Genomic DNA, 22,151 nt, shown 5'->3' with positions numbered 1-22,151 from the left:
ACAAGCAGTGCATACCCATCTAAAAGTTAATTTATCTCATTACATTTACATTTTAAAAGGTTCTTGCACACCCAAACTTGCCACCTGCCCAAATGTCCACCCAGAGCTACTGGGGACTAGGTAGGCAGTTGGGCAAATGAGAAAGTGAGAAGGGATGGAAGAGGTATGTTCTGTCCCTGCTCCTCTGATGCCTTGGCTATCTCACCCAACTGAGCCACGGCAACATAGGAAGCAGGAGGAGGGTCCGATTGGGTCTCCCCACTCCTCTGAGGTGTCACCTGTGACCCCTAGAGACACTACTGCTATGCAATCATACAAGAGTTATATTTTGGCAAGGCAAGTCAGGCAACTCGTTCACCAATAACTCACTTCTTGTTGTTGTATTCCGATTTCCGGCGACCCTAAGGAAATTCTATCATAGGGTTTTCTTGGCAAGTTTCTTCAGAGGGGGGTTGCCACTGGCATCCTCTGAGGCTGAGAGGGTGTGACTTGCCCATGGTCATCCAGTGAGTTTATATGGCTGAGCTGGAATTCAAACCCTGGTCTCCAGAGTCATAGTCCAACTCTCAAACCACTATACCATGCTGGCTCTCTCCAAATTCACTTAATTATCTATCTGTTAATGATTGCCTATTATGCTGCATCTCTTTTATTCAGAATTGCACCTGTTCTAAGCAATAGAGATAATCAGAGCAATGAACAAACTTCATTACTCACTTTACTGAACTGTACCATTTCAAACTACAGGTGATGAATCCTCTGTACATACACAACTAGGATGCAAGAAAAGGTCCTAGACAAGCATGTTTTTTATCATACTATTTTGACATGTACGATACATTTCTTCCATATGGGGCACACAAAAAGGTGCAGTCTCCCATCTGCACTCTGAAATGGCACAGTTTAGAAATCTGCATTTTTTCCCAGGTTGCAGATTCAATCCTGAGATTTGCAGTACTATCTCTAGGAGTCATTTTCCAGCAATGACATATTATGAAAAGAAAGACTACAGTGGGGAATGCATAACATAATACTGGAAGGCAAAGGTGGTAATGGTGTCATAGGAATAAAGATAACAAAAGGGATCATGGAAAATAAATGGTGAACAGATAAGTGGACGGAAGAGAATGAACATACTGGAAACTCAAGAGACAGCACACAAGATGAAGGAGTGAGCCAGTGTACAGAACAGAAGAATACAATTACTCTGACAAGAAACAGAAAGATAGAACTACGCTATATGCTTGTGTAACCCTTGTGTGGTCATGTACATCCAGCTTGCATTCCTACACAGAGTTCTTAACAGAACTGTGGCACACTGTAGGACCTGATGGGACCTGTCAGAAGCTCATTTTTTTGTGAATCAGATCTAAAAATATGATGGCCCTGGTGGCAGAAATAAGAAGCAAAAACTGCATATTCTGACGTCTTATGTACGTATTTGTAATAAGATCTGTAAAGAGTACCCTTATATATCAATACACACACATGGCTTCATCCTCATTACTAGAAATCTTGAAAAGGCAAGTTTTCCAATGATGCTGAAAAAGCCTCACCTGCAATCAAATTGAGAAACTTGCCTTTCCATGGTTCCCAGTTGTAAAGATAGAGCCTTATACACATCCATGTATATGCAAGATTGCTGTTTTCAGACCTCCTAATGACTACAGGGAGGCAAAGCACATGTGAAAACATGCTTCCCACATCTATATAACATCAGAAAGGGGACTGTGTGGCCTGTTGAGATAGGATGTGGTGGTGACTCAAGTTAAAACTTGAATTTTCCATTTCAATGCATACTTACTCACTAGCTGCTGTCACAAGGATGGAGAAATTGTTACACAGGTTCCATCCAAGCATCAATATATATATATATATATATATATATATATATATATATATATTTCTAGACTTTGAGTCGAGGGTGGGAGGATGATACACATCATCTAAGACTACTTGTTAATTTCTGACTTTGGTAATATTGGGATTCTTGAAAGAAAACATATATATGGCTTTATGAGGCACTTCTTATGTTCTTAAGCAACAGTATGTATTCAGGAATGCTTTAATTGAATAGTTAAGATACATTAAATTGTTGAGATACCTTAAACACATTGGTGTGTCAGAGAAATTCTACCAAGTAGTAGAGCAAAGTCAATCACACAAAAGTGAAGTTAACCCATTCTTGCCTCAGAAAAGTAAGGCAGAGAAAGCATTCAAAACTAAAAGGCTTCTTAGGAGCTGACTTCATATTTCTTAGTTTCAGACTTTAAACAAAAGTTCAGATAAGCAGCTTTGAAAACTTTCTGACAACAACCCAAACCTAAAAACTAACCAGAAACACATGAAAAACTTCCAAGGCATTTGGGTTGTTCTCAAATAACAATGCCAAACAAGTATGGGAGAAATGCTCTGTCAAAATGGAAAAGAGGAAACAGTCCCTCTGTACTTATACCATTCAGGATTTAATAAGTGTCAAAACCATTCTTGATTTGTAGGTAATGCAAAAGGACAAAGTATAAAATACAGACAAGTGTGCTTTGAGCTCATCAAAAATAAATAAATGCAGTACTTTATATAACTGCCTTTAATAATATAGATGAAAAAAGCAGAAGGATGAGGTTAAAACTTCCTCACTGCATAAAGCAAAGAAGGAACTTTATAAAATAAATAAATAAAATTACCTCCACAATAGGATAAACAAGAATGGAATGAGCTGGAGAGGAGAAAGGTAAAATCATGCAGTTGGTGATCCAAAGTTTTGATATCAAATGGGGCAACCAACCCAGAAAGAACAAATGGAGATCTTTCTCGATTTTACTGGTGTGATGAAACTATAGATAAAATGCTCGACAGAATAAATGCCTTATCAGTAGGAACAGGATTCAGCATTCTGAAAAGCAGAAATAAGGTTTTACTTTCAATAGTACAGTATAACTAACAGAGAGCCAGTGTGCGTAGACTTAGCAGGTCCAAATCCCCTTAGAAACTCACACAGAAACTTGAGCAAGTCATCTTCTCTCAGTTTAAGAGGAAGGTGAGGACAAACCTCTGAATAAATCTTCTCAAGAAAGCTTTATGACAAGGATGCCATAAGTCAAAGTCGACCAAATGGCACAAAACAACAATATCTAATTTTGGTTACTCATAAAAAGCATTAATTCAAATCACTGTATATGAAGAATTGCAACTCAAATTATGTTAGAAATGAACAAGTGGTCATAACAGGCAGACATCAAGTCTATTCAAAATAGAGCTGAGAGGACATAGAATGTATGTAAGTTTATTTTATATTTATCTTCTAGAAAAAAACTATTTAGCTTAACAATAAATGTGAATCTAAGAAACCATTATCCATTAATAAAACAGGATTGAAGATCAATTCAAAGACCCTTGGCTACTAAGTTTAAAATTTAAACCTTTCTTCCTATAATAAAAGAATAAATTACTTCATAAAGGAACAAAGCACTTCATGAAATTGTAATCAGGATGGCCCTGAAAAACCTTCCATGAACTTAACAATCTAAACAATTGTTGACTCATTTGCTAACATCCCCTTCCTATATAGGGTGCTTCAGCAAGTGCTTTCCAGTAAACTCCATCTATTTTTAGCTGAAACTGATTTTCTACATCCACCTCACCTGAGTTTTAGGACTCATGTGAAAATATGTGAACAATAACAACCCTAGTTATCCTGTGGGCTTACTTTTACTACATGAGAATAAAACAAGAGAAGTGTGGCCCTGATGGTTCTCATGGAGATTTTGAATAACTATATCATTCTAGAAAACCTGGATTGGAGGTTTGTATTCTAGTGGCCCCACTCTTATTAAGAGAGCTGATTCTAGATAGTAATGCTGGGGAGGGGGGGTTACTACTTTGCACATTATGGCTGTATACTATTTCATGTTGTTGCTGTGTGCCTTCAAGTTGTTGCCAACTTATGGCAATCCTGTCCCAGGCTTTTCTTAGCACATTTCTTCAGAGGAGGTTTGTCACTGCCATCCTCTGAGGCTGAGAGAGTGTGATTTGCCTAGGGTCACCCATTGGGTTTCATGGCCAAGTGGCAATTCAAACCCTGTTTACTAGGAGTCATAGTCCAATGCTGAAACCACTACACCATGCCGACTATTCTCCCCCATGCTATTAAAAACTGATGAGGAGGATATCATCCAGAGATGTGGACTGAGGTGCCAACAATAATCACATGACACTCAACTCTATTTCTCAATTTCATACAGTCCAAATGACAATGTAGATGCTCCAAATCAGTGTGGCAGTGGACCAATGCCAATAAACTGCAATCTCACCCCAATATGATTGAGTTAGATTATCTGGCTGGCTGGTATTGTTGTGAATTGTTCTCTCTCTTCAAGCATCAAATTTACAGTCTGGGAGCATTCTTTGGTCCAGAAAACACTGGAAGTATATGTGACCATCCCCCATGGTTAAAAGCTTTCTAAAGAATCAGATTTAGATGATATACCAAATTCAACCCTAGTCAGACAAAGATCTCCTTACTACAATTACCCATGCTCATTAAGTTCATGATTGAATTATTGCAATGCAATGTATGAGAGGTTGCCTCTGAAAATCATCTGGAAACATCTGATCTGATGCAGGTCAGCAAGCTTGTTAAATGGAAATGGGTGGTATGGTCATATTACACCAGTGCTTCGTGATCTGCCATTTGGGAGCATCTTTCCCTCTAAATACTTAGCTGGACTTAAGGTTATTGTCTGAGTTCCTTCTCCAGCTGCCCTCACCAAATGAGGAAAGAGTCTATCAGCATAAAGAAAACCTTCTCCAGAAACTTATACCTGGTGTCCATATGGTGATATTCTTGGCATCAAGTATTTTTTTTATTAAAAAAAAATCTGCCAGTCTTTTAGTTTTTCCATTTTACTCCAAGGTTCTTCATCTACTTTAGAGTTTATGTATACAGGCATACCTCAGTTAACAAAATCTCTGACAAAGAAGCTTCTTGTTTATAAAGCTTTTTTTATGCCTGCCCAGGCCTCTTTTCATCCGCCTCTCTCTCTATCTGGAAGGTTTTCAGCAGCATTGGCATTGGGAGCATGATGAAAGAGGGCTGAAGAAGCACAGATTTTCAGTGTCAGGTCGCAGCAGTATGTCTGCACTATGCAATATAATAAAGATTAAGGTAGGAAAAAGTGGGATTTTACTCTAGCCAATCCTACTGTAGCTGTGTGTGCCTAGTTACAACAGTTCCCTCCATAATCACTTCGTGAACATGTTTGAAATGCAAAAGGGAGATAAACCTGCCTTGACATCTCCCCACAGTATGTTTTAAAAATAGAAAAAAGAAAAGTATACAGATCTATACATCTGGCCACCAAAACAGAAATCATAAAAAAAAGGTGAAAGGAGAAAACATGTCGCTGGTTGCATTTTGAAAAAAAAAACCTTTCAGGTTGTCTCTAGAAGGCTGAAAATGTTTCTGTTTACTTATGCAAGGATTACTTCATCTAGTTGTTTCATTTCACATGTACGTATTTTTATGTTTAGATAAAAAGTTTGCTGAAACATATTGAACTGCTCTTCTTCTGCCTGTTGTAGAGACCTTTCTCTATTCTTTCCATGTTATTTCTACCTCTGGTACCAAAGTTTCTGCTACAGAAGTAACGCCCAGGAGCACATCTACTTCCTGAATTGAGGCATTCCTGTATTACCTTTTTTCCTGTGAATAGCTTATAGAGCCCCAGCAACTAAATACAGAAATATAATTTTAAAAAAAGTATTGCAAATCAACTAAATGTTTCACAGCAGAGACCATATATAATTACTTTTAATCATGGTTCATTTGTGAAACAGTGAGACATCAGGGTCAAGCAGGTAGGACAGTTGCTAAAAGACCCAGAAAAGGAACAAGGAGGAAGGAAAAGATAACCTCACCTAAAATCAAATATTTTATTATAATCTTAGGAGAGAATGGTAAAATGTAATATAAACAGTTACACTGGAAGGATAATGCTTTGCAGGGTATTACCTAAAAGAAGTACATTATAAGAGATGTAATAAAAATCTCTAATAAATAAAAAAAAATAAGAGATTGTTTTCATAGTTCCAGCTCACTCTGTCACTCCTGGAATATAAGGTTCTTGTTACTCCAAAAAAGTAACTTTCAACTTTTTTTCTTTATTAAGTAAATATATATCCCACATGTCAGGGAGCTTGTTTGCAAATATAACATATTAAAAAGAATATTTAAAATTTTATATAATGTAAAATGTATATTTTATTATCCTGAATTTTATTTTATTCTCATACACCATTTTATTCCTAGATTGTACGCCATAGGCAGGTTTGCTCTTATCTATTTATTGTTTGTATGTACAGTGCTGTGCAAATCTACAGCACTATATAAATAAAGAATAATAATAATAAAGTATCACTAACAGCTGACTGACCCAAAAAAAAATCAAGATATCAATAATTAATTTACAATGACCAAGCCAGGACTGCATTTACTCAGGTTTCCATTTCTTCCCAGGAAATAATGACCCAAAGAAACTTCCTCCACCATTGCTTCCAACATGTTAAAACACTATTTCCCTCCATTCTTTCTTCATCATCACTAGTCTCCATGAGACAAGAAGGAATATTAACCATGGCACAGCTTAGGCTGCAAGTTAGATATATAATGAAAATGCCAATTCCTGCTTTTACAGATGTTGATAAACTTGCATGAGGCCTTCTGATTACCATGATATACATTATCTATGCCAAAACAGAAATGTACATGAATCTTGATGTATAGCATTAAAAGCAGCCTAAGGGCCAAACTACATAGGATCAGTAAACCACTCTTGTTTACTTGTATGCCCACACAACACACCTAAATCAAGGGGTGGAGACTGGTACCTAGGATATCAAGATTGAATCAAAAGAAACCATTCATGCATTAGAACAAATATAGGAAACAATGGGCAGGAATAAAGCTCCCTTAACAGATTAATCCATTTTGTTGCAAGAAACTTTCCTCTCCATTTTATGCATCAAAAGGGCAGATATTGTAACAACACACATGCCTGACTCTTTCACAGCCACTTCAACCATTAAGTTACTAACATTTGTGCAAGCAAAAAGCAGCGTCTCCTATCAGATTTGCTTTAAATTGTTTTGCTCATCTGTATTGCAAATGGCAGCTCACCAGCTTGAGCCACCTGGGTTATATTATTTGTCTGCCTAGACAGACACAAAGAGGCTAGTGCACACAGGCACACTTGCCCACAAGCAGGTTCTCAACCCTACCTTCAACCTTCTTCTGTTGTTATTGCCAATCCATGTGAAAAGATAAGAGGCTATTTAAAGCAAGAGAAACTGATATACAGTATAGTCAGCCTAGTCCATAGCTGCCCAGAAAGTTGTTACATTGCAATTTGTTCCTCAACACACATTCATGGACAGCACCTGTGCTTTGTATGCTTAATGGGGAACTAAGCATATCAGAAAAAATTAGACCTGACCTTTGCTGAATTGGATGTTGGCCCAAAAGTTGGAAAAAAGGTTCCCCACCCTTGCACAGGAACCTCAGAAATAAGCCAACACACATTAACCCTGTCTGCAATGCATTTCCAATGGTCAGTTGTACTGAATAACTCCGGTGAAACTATGTAAAAATAAAACACACACACACAAACACATGCACACTAAAGCAATTTGATTCATGTTCCCAATCAAATGATGAATGACATCTACACTACTCACATTATTTAATATAAAGTGAATGAATGTGAAGCCCAGCAATCTGCATGCAGATTCATAGCAGCCTATTTATGTGTGACGGCTTTGAATGTCATGACCTGTGATGCTGCAGGTTGGAGCAAACCAAGGATGGCTCTGTTCCAAGAGTTTATTTTATTTTTCAGATGATTATGAAACAATGAATATAAATTATCATTCAAAGGAGGAGAGAAAATCATCCCAACACCTTGGGAAACGCACAGCACTGAATCAACCTTCATTTAAAGCTACAATCCTAAAATACAATTAATTCAAAGCAAGTTCCACTAATGTCAGCAAAACTGATTTTCAAGTAAACAAGATAAGGACTGGGCTGTTAGTATATGATGGTTTCTTCCACATTCACTATCTAAAAAGGAGTCAAAATGCTTTTCTTGAGCATACACATGCTCATGCAACCAGCAACAACAAAAAAGCATTATACAATTGCAATGAAAGATAAAACGAACTTGTCAAAAATTCATGTCACACTTTTGCCCTGTTTAAAGTTAACTCCAGTACCACGACTGTTTCTATAAGCTGTTTATTCAGGCTGAGAAAGTAGTAGAATTTAAGAAAGTCAAGGAATTATTTCTCATGTCAAAGGTGCGTTACAGACCACCCTAAAGCGGGCGGTCTGCCGCCACCGCCATTCGCTGCGGAGGGAAGCCCCAGTGGCCAGACTGCGAGGCTTCCGGATGCAGCGAAAAAGGAGCGCCAAAATGGCGCTCCTTTTCAAAACGCGGAAGTGGCGCCACGAGGGGCGAAGCGCGCCCTCGTGGCATCACTTTCGGTGTGCCACGTCTGGACGCTGTGCGTCCAAGATGTAAAAATGGCAGCGCCCATGTGGATGGGCGCTGCCATTTAGGACGCGCTCCACACATGTTGGGAACAGGGCCAGTTAGGAAGGGGCAACCCTTCCTAACCCTAGGATGCCCCTTTCTAACCCTAGGACGCGCGGAGTGCGTCCTAAATGGCGGCCTGTAACCCGCCTAAGTAATTGTTTATCATCTCTTAATCTTCCATACTGATAACTAGTAAGATTGTATAATATTTTAATGACAAAACTAGTTTTATTTGTATTAACTAAAAATATTTTTCTACCATGCAGCAAGTGAAAAATAGTCCTAAAAGGACCTTTCAAACTAAAAGAATAAACCTCCAGGTGCACCTGCCCTGCTAAATCTCACAAACTTCAGATTTGCCCAGAGAACTGGAATCCTAAACCTGTTCTTTCTGATATTTAAACCATCACAAATTGCACACAAATTATATCCTCATAACAGCTTCCAAACTAGCAATTCCACAACCCTGTAAATCAGAGCAGGGATGAGGAAACTTCAGGTCTACAGATGATTCCCAGACATTCTAGCCAACATAGGCAATAGTTAAGGATTGTGGGAGTCATAGTTCACAACATCTCAAGGGACAAAATTTCTCCATTCCATTGTAGAGAACAAGGGTATACAGATTAAGATAAATTCTATTCTCTCACTGCTAATTACCAATCAAAAAGTAATGAATACAGGGAAGAATGAGAAAATACAGCCAGTTTTGCAAAATATAACTGGTGCTTTTATGATAAAATGAAAAAGAAAAATACAAATACAGGGTATCTGTTACCTTAGCTATTAGCACAGGTGTAAACAAACTTAAAGAGCATCAACTGTAATCTTGCACAGTCCTCTTTAAGTCCTGGCACTGTACTTTAGATGAAGGGGACTCTGGATCAAACTTTTATCAAAGGCACCCAATATTTAAAGTTGGAAAAATCCAATATTAAAAGGTACCTTATGTGACAACTCATTTTTATCCTAGTTTATTAGTTGAAATACCTGAAATCATATTAAAGTTATACCTTAAGGGAGGCTAGTGGATGTTCTGGACCAAGTAAACTCCAATGAAATGAAGCCAAATCTTCATCAGGTAGAATATGATTACCTAGAATATATAACATGTAACATTTAAAACTGTGTGCTATATGTAATTATCGTGTGCTTAATAAAGCAAAACTTTGAAACAGCACTTGGAATTACTGAAGACACACACAGTTAAAATTTTTTTTTAATAAATTCAGAGTTTATGTCGTTAGTGAAGCTACAATAACTGAATATAGTAATAAGCATTTATAGTATATTTTCCTAGTATCTTCTTGTTCAGAAACATGTTTATCAGACAGCAGCTTCTACATCTCTTAGTTCTGCAACCAAGCAATTATTTCTAGGACTGCAGATCTATTTCAGATACCCCCATAACTACATGATTACTACTTCCAAGCAAAAGTGCTTGTGAAGTACTAGATACAAATTTCTTGCACTACTGTGAAGTTGAAGGCTTTCATGGCCAGCATCCATAGTTTTTCTCTGAAGATGCCAGCCACAGATGCTGGCGAAATGTCAGGAAGAAAATTTTCTAGAATATGGCCACATAGCCTGAAAAACCCACAAAAAACTATTTCCCAGCAGAGAAGGGGGCCAAGCATCCTGATTCTTGCACTACTGTGCATATGGCATAACAAAATCCACAAACTTGAAAATACAAACCACAAGAGGACAAACATCTCATAAATAGGTCTAGAAAAACATAGTCCTTCAATTAACACATTTTAAATATGACTTTGAATGTTGAAGTCCATGTGTCATTCCACCTACCTAAAAGAGCAGCAAAAATAGGAAACCGATTTGGATTCAGGTCCAGTTGCTTGGCAACTTCATGCATCAGGTATTGGCTTGTCGTGAGGCTTTTTCCATTACGGCTCAGTTTAAGGGCATGGGCACTGAAATAGTAAGGGATGTTGCACAATGCGTAATCTGAATCATATGCAACCAAGCCATGGAAACCCTTTTCTCGGCAAAAAGCAATTACTTCTTGGTGGTGATCTTCAATGCTCTGTGCAACCTATGTTTAAAAAATAAGGGAAGGGGGAAAAAGGACAATGTACAAAAAGTTAATACTAAATTACACAAATTACTGAATGTGTAAAGTTTAACATGTTAAAAATGTTATGAGCATGTTAAAATAAAGTTTAACACCAAGAATGTGCAGGCCCAGTTTACCGAACCCTGTTAGGCATAGCATTGAAACACAAGATGGAATCCAGTACTGTTGCCTTCAACCAAACTGGTGCTTTTTAAATACTTCCCCATCTAAACACGGTACTGTATGTATGTACATCAAGAGATTCTCCCACTGAAATGAACAGTGGTGCAAACATTGCACTTGCACACATGCTTGACTGATATTCCTGACTATACTATACACAGAGGAGGGAAGTAACAGAACAAGCCAGATTTCCTACTTCTAGCCCCTCACACTTAAAAAACAGACAAGGTCTGTCCAGCCCACTTTGGGTCCATTTCTGGGAGAAAGGTGGCATAAAAATGACATATTGTAAATAAATAAAAACATACATGTCCTTTTTTTTCATAGCAAGTATTTGCAAGACATATACTTCTTCCAATTAAGTGGCTGCTAACCAATCAAAGGCTTATCAGCGTCTTTTTTTGGCCTTCTGCTATTGAGAGCTCAGCAGGAAAAAAAGTCCTCCGTGTTTTGACATGGATACCATACCACTCTTCTCCTCCTTACCCTCCAGCAGGAAAGAACTTGGAACTTGTTTGGAACTGGAAACTAGCTCAAAGTCAAGACTGTTGTACATATACCATTAGTGATGGTTACTCTATTGATTTAAATTAAAAAAGAACATTTGTACTTAAAGCAAGATTGTGTCTACACTGCAGAAGTAGATCAGTTTGACACTGCTGTGACTCAGTGTTATGGAATTCTAGGATTTGTAGTTTTGTGAGATATTTAGCCTTCCCTGTCAGAGAGCTGTGGTGTCACAAAGACTACAAATCCTCAAATTCCATAAACAGACAAACAAACAAGCTTCATCTTATATACCACTTCATACTGTCTAATTACTGCAAGCTAATTTGCGCCAACAATCTGGGTACCCATTTTAGTGACCTCTTAAGGATGCAGGCCTGTGTCAAGCTTGAGCTCTTTTGCTGGTCTTTAACTTATGGTTATGAGTGCGTGGCTGCAGTATAGGCATTTAACCACTGTGCCACCAGGCTCCTGGTTCTGAGCCATGGAGAATGAAGTGGTGTCAAACTGCTTTAATTCTGCAGTGTGGCAGCAGCCTAAACACCTTAATTTGAAATTCAAATATTTTAAAGCAGATGTATTAACTGGTTGTTATAACAATGAAGAAACTTTGGAGCATAGCTTTAATTCTACATGAAAATGTAACTGAAAGCTTTTCGGAAATCAGTAGAAATGCCCTTTGAACCACAAATTATCTAGGCAGAACAAGAAGACATTTATTTGGCTCTTTCAGTATATTTGCAAGGGTATTATTTGCAAAAAAAATTCTGGAAGTTTTAAAGTGATCTCTAGAAAGTTCAGGATTTTTTTGCTGACTTGTGCAAGGCTTACCTGACCTGGTTAGTTCATTTCACATGTGCATATTGGTAACTTTGAATAAAAAGTTTGCTGGAAATGTTCATATTAAACTGTTTTTCTTCATAGTGGTGCATTCCTCCCAAGTTATTTCTGCTTTTGCTACTAAATTTTCTGTTAAAGCATGCCTAAGAACATTTTGTCAACTGAGATATAGCTGTACAAACATCCATGCTCTTTGGTCAATAGAATAATGAACATAATTAATTTGAGCATAACACTTTGGTTTAGGTAGCCAAGCAGCACAAGGTCATCCATGTGGATTTGCAGATAAATCTAATGGAATACAGTATGGCATATCCTAGATTTTAACAACTCTGATAATAATCCCTACAGCCAGTTTCACAAAAGTAAATAAAAAACATGACTTGCAGGCTAAACCTGAATGCGTCTACTCAAAGATCCTACTGAGTTCAAAGGAGTTTCTAGGTAACCGGATATAGGATTGCAGACTTAGTTGCTACACTTAAGCAGGGATGAGTGACAAAAGACCTGTTTGCTTCTGAATGCCTGCCAGTGTTGCCACCAAATCTGCTGCCGTGCCTCTGACCACTGAAATTTGGCAATGATGCTGCAATTCTCCTTTAAAACAAGGAATGCAAGCAGTATGAACTTTGCAGCTGAGCTGTACTAAGGTGAAATTAGATGTGCGCTTCCTGTGTACCTTGTTTTAAAGGGAAATTGCTTATTACTTGATTGTAGTAGTGGTAGCCCAGTGGCCCACTCCTGGAAATATGTTGCTCCTGCACTATACCATTATGTAGCATAATGAACAAGAGCTACATTGGCCCGGAGGCTCATGCCTCCCCAACCTCTTCCAGTGCTGTTGAGAAAAGGTGTCTGAAAGCCTCTGCTTCCTGTTTAGATTAATTGAGGCTGCATCCAAACTATAGAAATAATCTACTCTGACATGACTTTAACTGTCATGGCTCAGTGCTATGGGATTCTGGGAACAGTAGTTTTGTGAAACATTTAGCCTTCTCTATCAAAGAGCCCTGGTGCCACAACAAACTATAATTCCCAAAATTCTAAAGTATTGAGGCATGACAGTGTGTCAAACTGGATTACTTCTAAAATGTGGATGCAGTCTTACCTTGCCATGCCATTTGAAGTACATAAACTGCAATGAAACTAAACTGCAATGAAACTTAAGTATAGACTCTTTGAAGCTAGCCATTATCAATCCACAGGTTATTATGCTGGCTTGTTTAAACAAACCAATGTTAAACTTCGCAGAGTTTGGTCATCACACTAAACTATGATTGATTAAAATTGGATGCAAAGACTTCAATCTCCTCTTTGTTGCTGCACCAGAAGAGCCAGAGAGTTGAACAACTTGAGGCTGGATGTATGTAGTTCATTCTCATCATACTAGATGGCTCTTGGTTCTGGGTGTCCAGGGTCACTGCTGCCACTCCCCAAATGCCACATAATACTAGGAATGAGGGAATGTCGGTATCTCTAGGAGTGGGAAACAGAATGTGCAAGTGAAGACATTCCTACACTCCTCCCTTCCCAGGGCAACTGGATTTCCAGTACAGTACTTGTCCAACAGCTGGATGGCGAGTCAAGAACCACACAAAGGCAGCATCCTTCTTCCCAATAGGATTTGGCTTGTTGAGAGGGCAACAACATTTAATTCTCTGCCTCACTGGCACCCAACTCACCATCCAGTACTGCATGAGGCCCTAGGGGTCATAAGGTTTGCCTGTCCTGATTTAGTATGATGCCTAAATGCAGACAGTATGTTATTTGTAATGCTTAACTCCACAAGGCATTTATTTCCTATCCTTCTCATGTTTCTCTCTTTTACACAGAAAAGGGCTTAGCCTACATTCAGTTTGTAAATTTGAGCCTTGAATTAAACACTTTTCTGTATGCTGTTTTTATCTTTATTTTTTTAAAAAAATACCGAGATTGATTTTTTTTTTAAAAAAATGTAAAATTCAGTTTAAAAAACACTGCTTTTTACTTACTGATTTATTTATATCCTGGTTTTTGACCCTTTGTGGGAATTCTCAGACAGCTTATATCAATTACATTAAAAAAAAAAAACCATGGTAAAACAAATCAGTTCTGGCAGCATACCAAAATGCCATGAAGGACTTATGATGTCTCCTATATTAGAGAATTCCAGACCTAGACATCATAACTGAAAAGGCATTGTCACAATTAATACCCAAATGAGTCTTTGGTGTCAAAAGCAACGTAAAGCACTCTCTGATGATCATCACATGGAATGGGCAGAATCACATAGAAAGGGATAGTTCTTTACATATCTTGATCTCAAAAAACTATTTTGCTCACTGTACACACATACTCAAACCTATTCTTCATGGGCCTAGTCTTTTTTGCCTACTACTTACATAATTCCATCCAAAGAAATCAGCAGTTTACTCCAGCTATTATGTATTCTGTGCAAATGTCCTAACACCTGATTAAGATTGACATCCTACATGGCTCCAGTACATGCAATGCTGGCAAAGAAAAACTGAGTAGAAAGGCAAACTTTACAGGCCAGGTTTTCCAATAAAAAAACCAACAGAAACAACAGAGTCCAGTACTGCTATATCTTTTACTAAACATGTGTTCCTAAGAGCAAAGTTATAGAATCACAATTTTATAGTTGGAAAAGACTACAAGGGCGATCCAGTTCAACCCTATGCTTATTTGTATTTTTTTAATGTTGGTCCATAATGAGATTAAATTAGATAAATCAGATGTTAAATGATGAGTAAGCCACATTTTACTACTACTATTATAATTTTACTTATGCACTCATAATCTGAATATACAGTGCACCCACGTCATACGTGGGCATGCCTTACACGGCTTCCAGCATATACTGGAAGTCGCACTGGAACAAGCCCTTGCATGCCTTGGAAGAAGTAAAGGGGTGTGTGCCCATGGTGTGCACACCATGGGTACAAGCCCCATTACTTCTAATAGGGCTCCAGCATACGCGATATTTCCCTTACGCGGAGGGGGTTCCAGATCCCCTACATAAGGGAAGGGCCCACTGTATACAGTGGAGCCTTGCCTTACGCGGGGGATCCGTTCCGGACTTGCCTGCGTAAGGTGATTTCCACCAATGCTTGAGCCCCATTCAAGTGAATGGGGCTTGCGCGCATGGCGGCACACACCCCATTCATCTGAATGGGGTGTGCCACCCCTTGCGCCCCACACGCTCCCGCACGGCTTGACCACATACACTCAAAGCCGCATATAGCGCTCCCGCGTATAACACAGGCGCACTGTAATTAAAAATAAATGATATGCTGTGTATTGACAGAATAACATGCATTATGAACAGTTTTCTATGAGCCTCTTATAATCATATTCTCCAGGTTTTTCAGTGAGTGCACAATTTGCTAGAAAAATGACTTGAGATTTCATAATATCTGTTCAGAAAATTATTACCTCACTTTAGTTGGTAGCATAAGAATCTGTTTATTACATATGAATGTTTACTCCAGTTGAAAACCTGACAGAATGTACCTTAATTTTTCTATTGAGTCATATCAATTTTTTAAAATTATCCCATCTTTTATTCACAAGTGCCATTGAAGGTGATTCACAATACTGATCAATAGTAGATGACACAGTGGCCTACACTCAACAACATTTCTTCATTTACAGTACTCATGATTTTGTCAGAAGACTCTGATATGCAAATACAAATAATACTGAAGAATAAAAAGGGCAATCAGCGTATTCTAGCAAAAATAGTTGAACCTACAATATCTATGCAAGTTAAAAATTGTCTTTATTTAAAAAAAAAAGGATGGTATGGTAGGTTCCATAAATTTTGCCATTGAACATTAAAGAATCAAAATAAAGCAGGGTTTATTAGAACTGCATTCTGAGATAAAGTAATATTTTTTTCCAAAAAACTGGATGAGTACAAATGTTTGGTGTCTCATGTAAGAAGACAAAGAAAAACAGAAAATTCAAACTGGGAAAATAAAGGCAAAGTTTGGAATGATAAGTGACAAAAAGAAGGCCTTAATCTAGCACACATTTAAGCAGCACAGTATATACACATAAACAGCTTTTCTGTGAGTCGACAAAAAGAAGAGTTATTACTACCAAAGCTGCAATTTTATACTGCAGATTTACCTAACAATCAGTATCACACTTTTTAATGCACAGCAATGTGGGGAATATTTCAGTTCAGCGGGGGCATATGCAAACACTTGCCATATACAGTATTTCTATCTTCCTAGGCAAGAATGTGAATTATGTGATGGACAGAGAGGCCTTTCTTCCAGTAAAAAAACTGATCAGCACTCCTTCTAATCAGCAAACATGATTTGCTCAGACCAAGACTGTTCACCCCACGAACACTGTGCATTTTTCTTTCTGCAGGGAATACTGTACAAACAAGTTTCTCCCCTTAATCAGTCCCTCCTTTATTAGAAATGCACGTCACATCTGATTAAGTTACCAGGGAAAAGTGTGGTTGCACTTAACAGCTTTCCACTTCCACACCGAAGAAGAATTTAACAAGCAGAGGCGAACAGAGCAGTCTAACTTGTTCACCGTAGTGCTACACTTCACGTCTGTCACTCCCACAAGCCAATCATTACACTAGATCTGTCAACTTGTACGCTTATGAAATTTCTTACCAGTTACAACTGAAACTAGGGGTGGGACTTCCACTATCAACTTAGTCTGAAGTATCACTGCCTCTCTAAAATGCACAATGATTTCTAGGCCTTAAAGCACTGGTTGCAAGCAAATAATAATAATAAAGTGCCCCAATTCAAGTACACAGGGTGGTCTTACTTCTTTTAGTTTCAATGAACTCAAGACCAAAATATTGAAACTCACTTCAAAAAGTATTTTGAAGAAAGTTGTCTCTCCCAACCCAGTGAGAGAAAAAAATCTTTGTCCTGGTTATAGGAATGGTTTAATCTGCCAAAGGGACAGTACAAAAGCCTGATAACATTAAGCTCTGATTACAGGCCTGTGCATGTCTCTGAAGGTCACATAGTACTGACTATATTATGCACCAGACCTGTCTAAAAGTCTGCAACTAGTTAGAAGTGTCCTCAGCACTCTTTTTTCTCTCTTTCATGAACAGTTTCAGCAGAATAATCCAAGGATTATACACTTTCACTAACCGATTTCACTTTAGTAAATAGATTTTATTTATGATAAAAAGATGAAAGAATGCTAGTTAAAATGCATTTGTAGAAAACTATTAACTAGTTCTTTTGACTTTACATGCCCAGTGATCAAAGGGACACTGTTTGACATTAAGATAAAGACCATCAAGGCTAGACAATAATCCAAGAGAAGTTTAAACTATTAGCCCAGTTCATTTTCCCCACAGCAGTCGTAAATTTACTGGCCTACACCTTCATGACTGTATAGTAGTCATGAAGTAGTTTTTGAAATGGGAAAACTTTCACTCGAAGTATTTTCCAATTGTTTACAGCCAACCTTTCATAGAAGTTCTACCTTTTGAGCTGTAATGGTGGCTTAAACCACAGTTTCTCTCACAATGTTCATTTGTTAAAAAACTTGCTGCTTAACTTTCCTTTTCTTAATAAATGTACGTCCAGAGTCCCTTCATATCCACTCATAAGTTAAACAAGATGCAGAAGCAATTTTAAAAAAGAAAGAAGGAGGCAAATCTCCAGAAGACTAGCAAGGGACATTTTATAGATCTGAGTGAGCAGAACAATGGCCTTGGAACAACATGGAGTCAGAAAACACTCTTCTGGAGTTTGCAAGATGAGGAAATTGCACACATTTCAAACATTAACTAGGGCAGATCTGGAGAAGGACTACTGAAGATCCAGTTTGCTACGTGCTCATATTCTACCTCTCAAATAGTGAACAACAAGAACACCCTCATTTTGTACTATGATCAGGCAAAATGGATTCTGAGGTGTAAAATAATAAAGGCCCTTTTTTGTCAAGGCAAAAGTATGTGCTTACAAAAAACAACAACAACCCCAAACCCAGATCTTTGAGAACAGTGGGCAAAGCAAAGGATGGTTGCAGCACCCAATTTAGTCCTGCAAACTCATTAGGCCACTTTGGAGGGTGGCTGGGCAGCTTGGGATGTTCCAGATCACCCTCATCTGGTTTTCAAAGCTTGACAGGTATGTATAAATAGAAAAATCCCTGCAGAGATTGAGGACATCAGGGTGCTTACTAAACCCTTGCCTTCGCCAGCTAAGGGCACCCTGCGGCTCTGTGGCTACTAAGGACTTACTAAGGCAAGGAGAGGACTTATGGCCAAAGCCCATGTGGTGAGGGAGAGCCAGCGTGGCACAGCAGTTTGAGTGTTGGGCTAGGACCCTGGAGACCAGTGTTTGATTCATTGCTCGGCCATGAAATGCACTGCCCTGGCCAAGCCACACTCTCTCAGCCTCCTCAGGAGAAGGGACCGGCAAACCTCCCCTGAACAACTCTTGCCAAGGACACCAGAGGATAGGGTTTGCCTTCAGTCAGAAACGACTCGAAGGCACAGAACAACAAAATACATATTTATATGGGGAAAGGCTACCGCAAATGTTCTCCGAACCAAATCTTGCCAAGAAAACTCCAAGATAGGTTTGCCTTAAGTCAGAAAAGACTTGAAGGCCCACAAGAACAGCAAGAGCAGTGTGGTGAGGGAGCTAAAGAAGATGAGAGGGAAGGGGAAAGAACCCCCTGCCAACCTAGAAGCTCCAGGGATTTGGGGGCCACCATGAATGGGCCAGTGGTGACCATGCTTGCTCCTTCCCAGGAAAACCACCTCTCCCTTCCCCAGCTGCCACCATCCCTGCCAGCTTTTGACGACATTTTGTGGAAACAGGGGAAGAGAGAGAGAGAGAGAGAGAGAGAAAGAACTACTTTTTGTTGTTGTTCCCTCACTCTCTGAAGCAAGAGAGCAGAAGGGCACAACCTGCTGCCATCTTAGGAGTGTGGCTGTCTCCCTCGCCCCCTCATGAAGCCCAGAAGGGCCGAGGAAGAAGAGGAGGAGCCCAAGGAGGCCATGGGCGGCGAGGAAGAGCCACCAGGGAGTTGCCCACTAAATGGCGCCTGGGCAGCCACCAAGGCCCTTCTCTTCCTGCCAAGAGAGAGAGGAGGGGGATAGTGCCAAGAAGTGGGGTAGGGGCTGCCAGGGACCAGGATGGGAAGGGGAGCGGGGGAAGGCAAATGGCGCCTGGTGCCAAGGCGGGCCTAGGACTGGGAAGGTGCCCAGTGCCAGGGCAGGCCTTCCCCCATCCTTCTCTTGCCTCGACAGGGCGAGGAGGAGGGGTGCCCGGTGCCAGGGGAGGCCTCCTTTGAAGCCTGCTGCCATCTTCTTAGAGGAGTGTGGCTGTGGCCCTGGCCCCTCATGGAAGGGCGGGAAGGCGCCCAGGGCCTCCTCTCGGAAGCCAGAGAGCAGAAGGGGCACAACCTGCTGCCATCTTAGGAGTGGGGCTGAATGGTGCCTGATGTGCCTCCTCCTGGGTGCCCTCTCCCGGAAAAGGAGGAGGACTGGTCACTCTGGGTCACGCTCAAAATGGGGGGACATTTGGGGGTCCTTCCTGGAGAAGGAGCCTGGAATGGAGGCCAAGCCCTGGGTCGCTCCCTGGAGCCTGCTGCTGCTGCTGCCATCTTAGAGGAGGAGGAGGAGTAGGAGTGTGGCTGTGCCCTCGCCCCTCATGGAGGCAGGGAAGGCGCCCAGTGCCAGGGCAGAAGGGGCACAGCCGGCTGCCATTTTAGGAGCGACGTGCCAAGGCATGCCTCCTCCTCCCTGCTCCTGGAGCCCCAATGCCCGCCAGGTGCCCGGGCGGGCTCCTTCCTACCTTGATGTGGAAGCGGATGAGGGCGAGGCGGATGCAGTGGGCCATGCAGACGGGGGGCAGGAACCAGACCTTGGGCGGCGGGGTGCCCTTGTTCTGGACGTGGCTGACGATCTGCTGGGCCGTCTGGCGCTCGTTGCCCTGGCGCTTGACCCACTCGTGGAGCCGGGCCTTCTCCAGGGCGCCGTTGAAGAAGACGAAGAGCTCGATGTTGCCGTGGAAGCAGGCCTTGGCCAGGGCGGCCAGGTAGCCCAGCATGTGGTTCCACTGCCCGCCGCTCACCCAGTCCGTGTAGAAGCCGCCGTAGAGCCGGTGCAGGCAGTTCTCGGCGTCCACCAGCAGCCGCAGCGGGGTCTGCGGGGGACGCTGCCGCCCGCCGCCCACCAGGCTGCCCCGGGCCAGCTTCTGCAGCTCCACCGGCACCACGGCGCTCGGGCAGTGCTTCTCGATGTAGTCCTGGAAGCCCTGCACCCCCATCACGGCCCAGGGACGGAGCGGCGGAGGGGAGAAGGAAGGAAGGGGGCGAACTCGGGAGCAGCAGCAGCAGGAGGAGGAGGAGTTGGGAGTTGTAGTGCGCCTTCTGCTTCCAGGGAGGGATGCGATCGGGGAGTTGCGGGGCTTCAGGGGGGAGTCGTGTGGATCGGGCTCATGGCTATGATGGCTGCTGCTATGGCTTTGGCTCCCTCCGCCATGTGCTGCCGCCTCTTCTCCTCCTTCTCCTCTTCATAGAGCCATGGCTGGCTCTTGCTGCTTGCTGCTGCTGCTGCTGCTTCTGCCGGGGAAAGAAGGAAGGAAGGAAGGAAGGAGGGAGGGAGGGGAAAGAGAGAGAGAGCTGGAGGGGAGGAGGAAGGGAAGGGGAAAGGAGTGGAAAAGGAGGAGGAGGAGGGAGAGCGGCAGGGCGCTAGTGGGGATGAAAGCCAGCCACTCCTCCTCCTCCTCGCCCTCGCGGAACAGGCGGGACTTGGCCCGGGGAGCCCAGCCAAGGAAGGACGGAGGGAAGCCAGGAAGGAGGGCTCCGCGCCGGCTCTGGGACTTGGACGGGGCGAACTTCTGGCCCTCCTCCTGCTCCTCCTGGAGGGCTAGGCAGGGCCGGCTCCCGGCTGCTCTCGGCCCCCTCCCTCCCCAGAGCCCTGGAGGTGATGGGAGGAGGAGGAAGGGGAGGAGGCCCCGGCGGCGGCGGTGCTGGGCCTGTTGCATAACCCAGCAGGCATGCGCATGGCCAGGAGAAGAAGGAGAAGGAGAAGGAGAAGGGGCCGGAAGCGAGGGGGAGGGAGGGAGGCGCTCTCTCTCTCTCTCTCTCTCTGAGGGGAGGAGGAGAAGGAGAAGGGGCTCCTCCTCGGTGGTAGTGGCGGCGTCCAAGGCTGAGGGAGCGCGCCACACAGGCCCTCTTCCTCCGCCTGCTTAGACCAAGGCCTGCCCTACCAAGTCTCCTCCATTTTGAGGGGGGCAGACGTCCTCCTCCTTCCCCCCATTCCAAATTTTTCTGGCCAGGAGGCATCCCCAAATTTTGGAATCCATTTTGAGCAATTTCCAGGATTTGCCCCACTTTTCAGTCCAGGGAGAATTCCTAAATGCCCTCCATTTTGAGCATGACCAGGCGTCGTCCTCCTTTTCCAGGACGAGCCCCACATTTCAGCCTTTTCTGTCCAGGAGGCATTCCAAACTGTCCTCCATTTTGAGCATGACTAGTGTGACGAGGTCTCGTCCTCCTTTTCCAGGGCCTGCCCTACCTTTCAGTCCAGGGAGAATTCCCAAATGCCCTTCCTTTTTAGCATGATGAGACATCCTCCTTTTCCAGGACTTGCCCTCCATTCCAGGCTCCTGTCCAGAAGGAATTCCCAAATGTCCTCCATTTAGGACAGGCCCAGGGAGGCCAGACGTCCTCCTTTTCCAGGGCCTGCCCTACCTTTCAGTCCAGGGGAAATTCTCAAATGTCCTCCATTTGGAGCATGACCAAGGGGACCAGAGGTGGTCCTCCTTGTCCAGGACATGACCTCCATTCCAGCCTTTTCTGTCCAGGAGGAATTCCCAAATGTCCTCCACATGATGCAGGACTCAGAAGCATCAAATTTATATTTAGATGAATGTTTTGAGTTTTTATTGGCTCAGCTCCTCATTCTTGAATGTTCTCCATTTGCCACATGACTCAGA

General features: G+C 41.9%; 1 protein-coding gene across 5 annotated transcripts in view; it reads right to left on the bottom strand.

Moving 5' to 3' along the window:
• The window catches only part of FAM120A (family with sequence similarity 120 member A), a 97,103-nt gene extending 75,882 nt beyond the window's left edge, over positions 1-21,221 (bottom strand). For 2 of the 5 annotated variants that reach the window (XM_089522983.1, XM_089522992.1), the window contains exons 1-3: positions 20,004-21,221; positions 10,398-10,644; positions 9,605-9,687 (exon numbers count right to left, since the gene is read on the bottom strand). In XM_089522983.1, the coding sequence (XP_089379109.1) occupies positions 9,605-9,687; positions 10,398-10,644; positions 20,004-20,477 (804 nt within the window). In that variant the 5' untranslated portion in view covers positions 20,478-21,221. The remainder of the gene's footprint in view (positions 1-9,604; positions 9,688-10,397; positions 10,645-20,003) is intronic. The other 3 variants (XM_089522967.1, XM_089523002.1, XM_089522975.1) reach the window with 3 other exon arrangements.
• Positions 21,222-22,151: the final 930 nt, after the last annotated feature.

Source organism: Sceloporus occidentalis, unplaced genomic scaffold (genome assembly GCF_023333645.1).
Source record: "Sceloporus occidentalis isolate IW3139 unplaced genomic scaffold, rSceOcc1.0.p SCAF_1, whole genome shotgun sequence".
Taxonomy (NCBI): domain Eukaryota; kingdom Metazoa; phylum Chordata; class Lepidosauria; order Squamata; family Phrynosomatidae; genus Sceloporus; species Sceloporus occidentalis.
The sequence above is the reverse complement of the archived record's forward strand: the minus strand, read 5'-3'. Positions and strand labels throughout refer to the sequence as shown.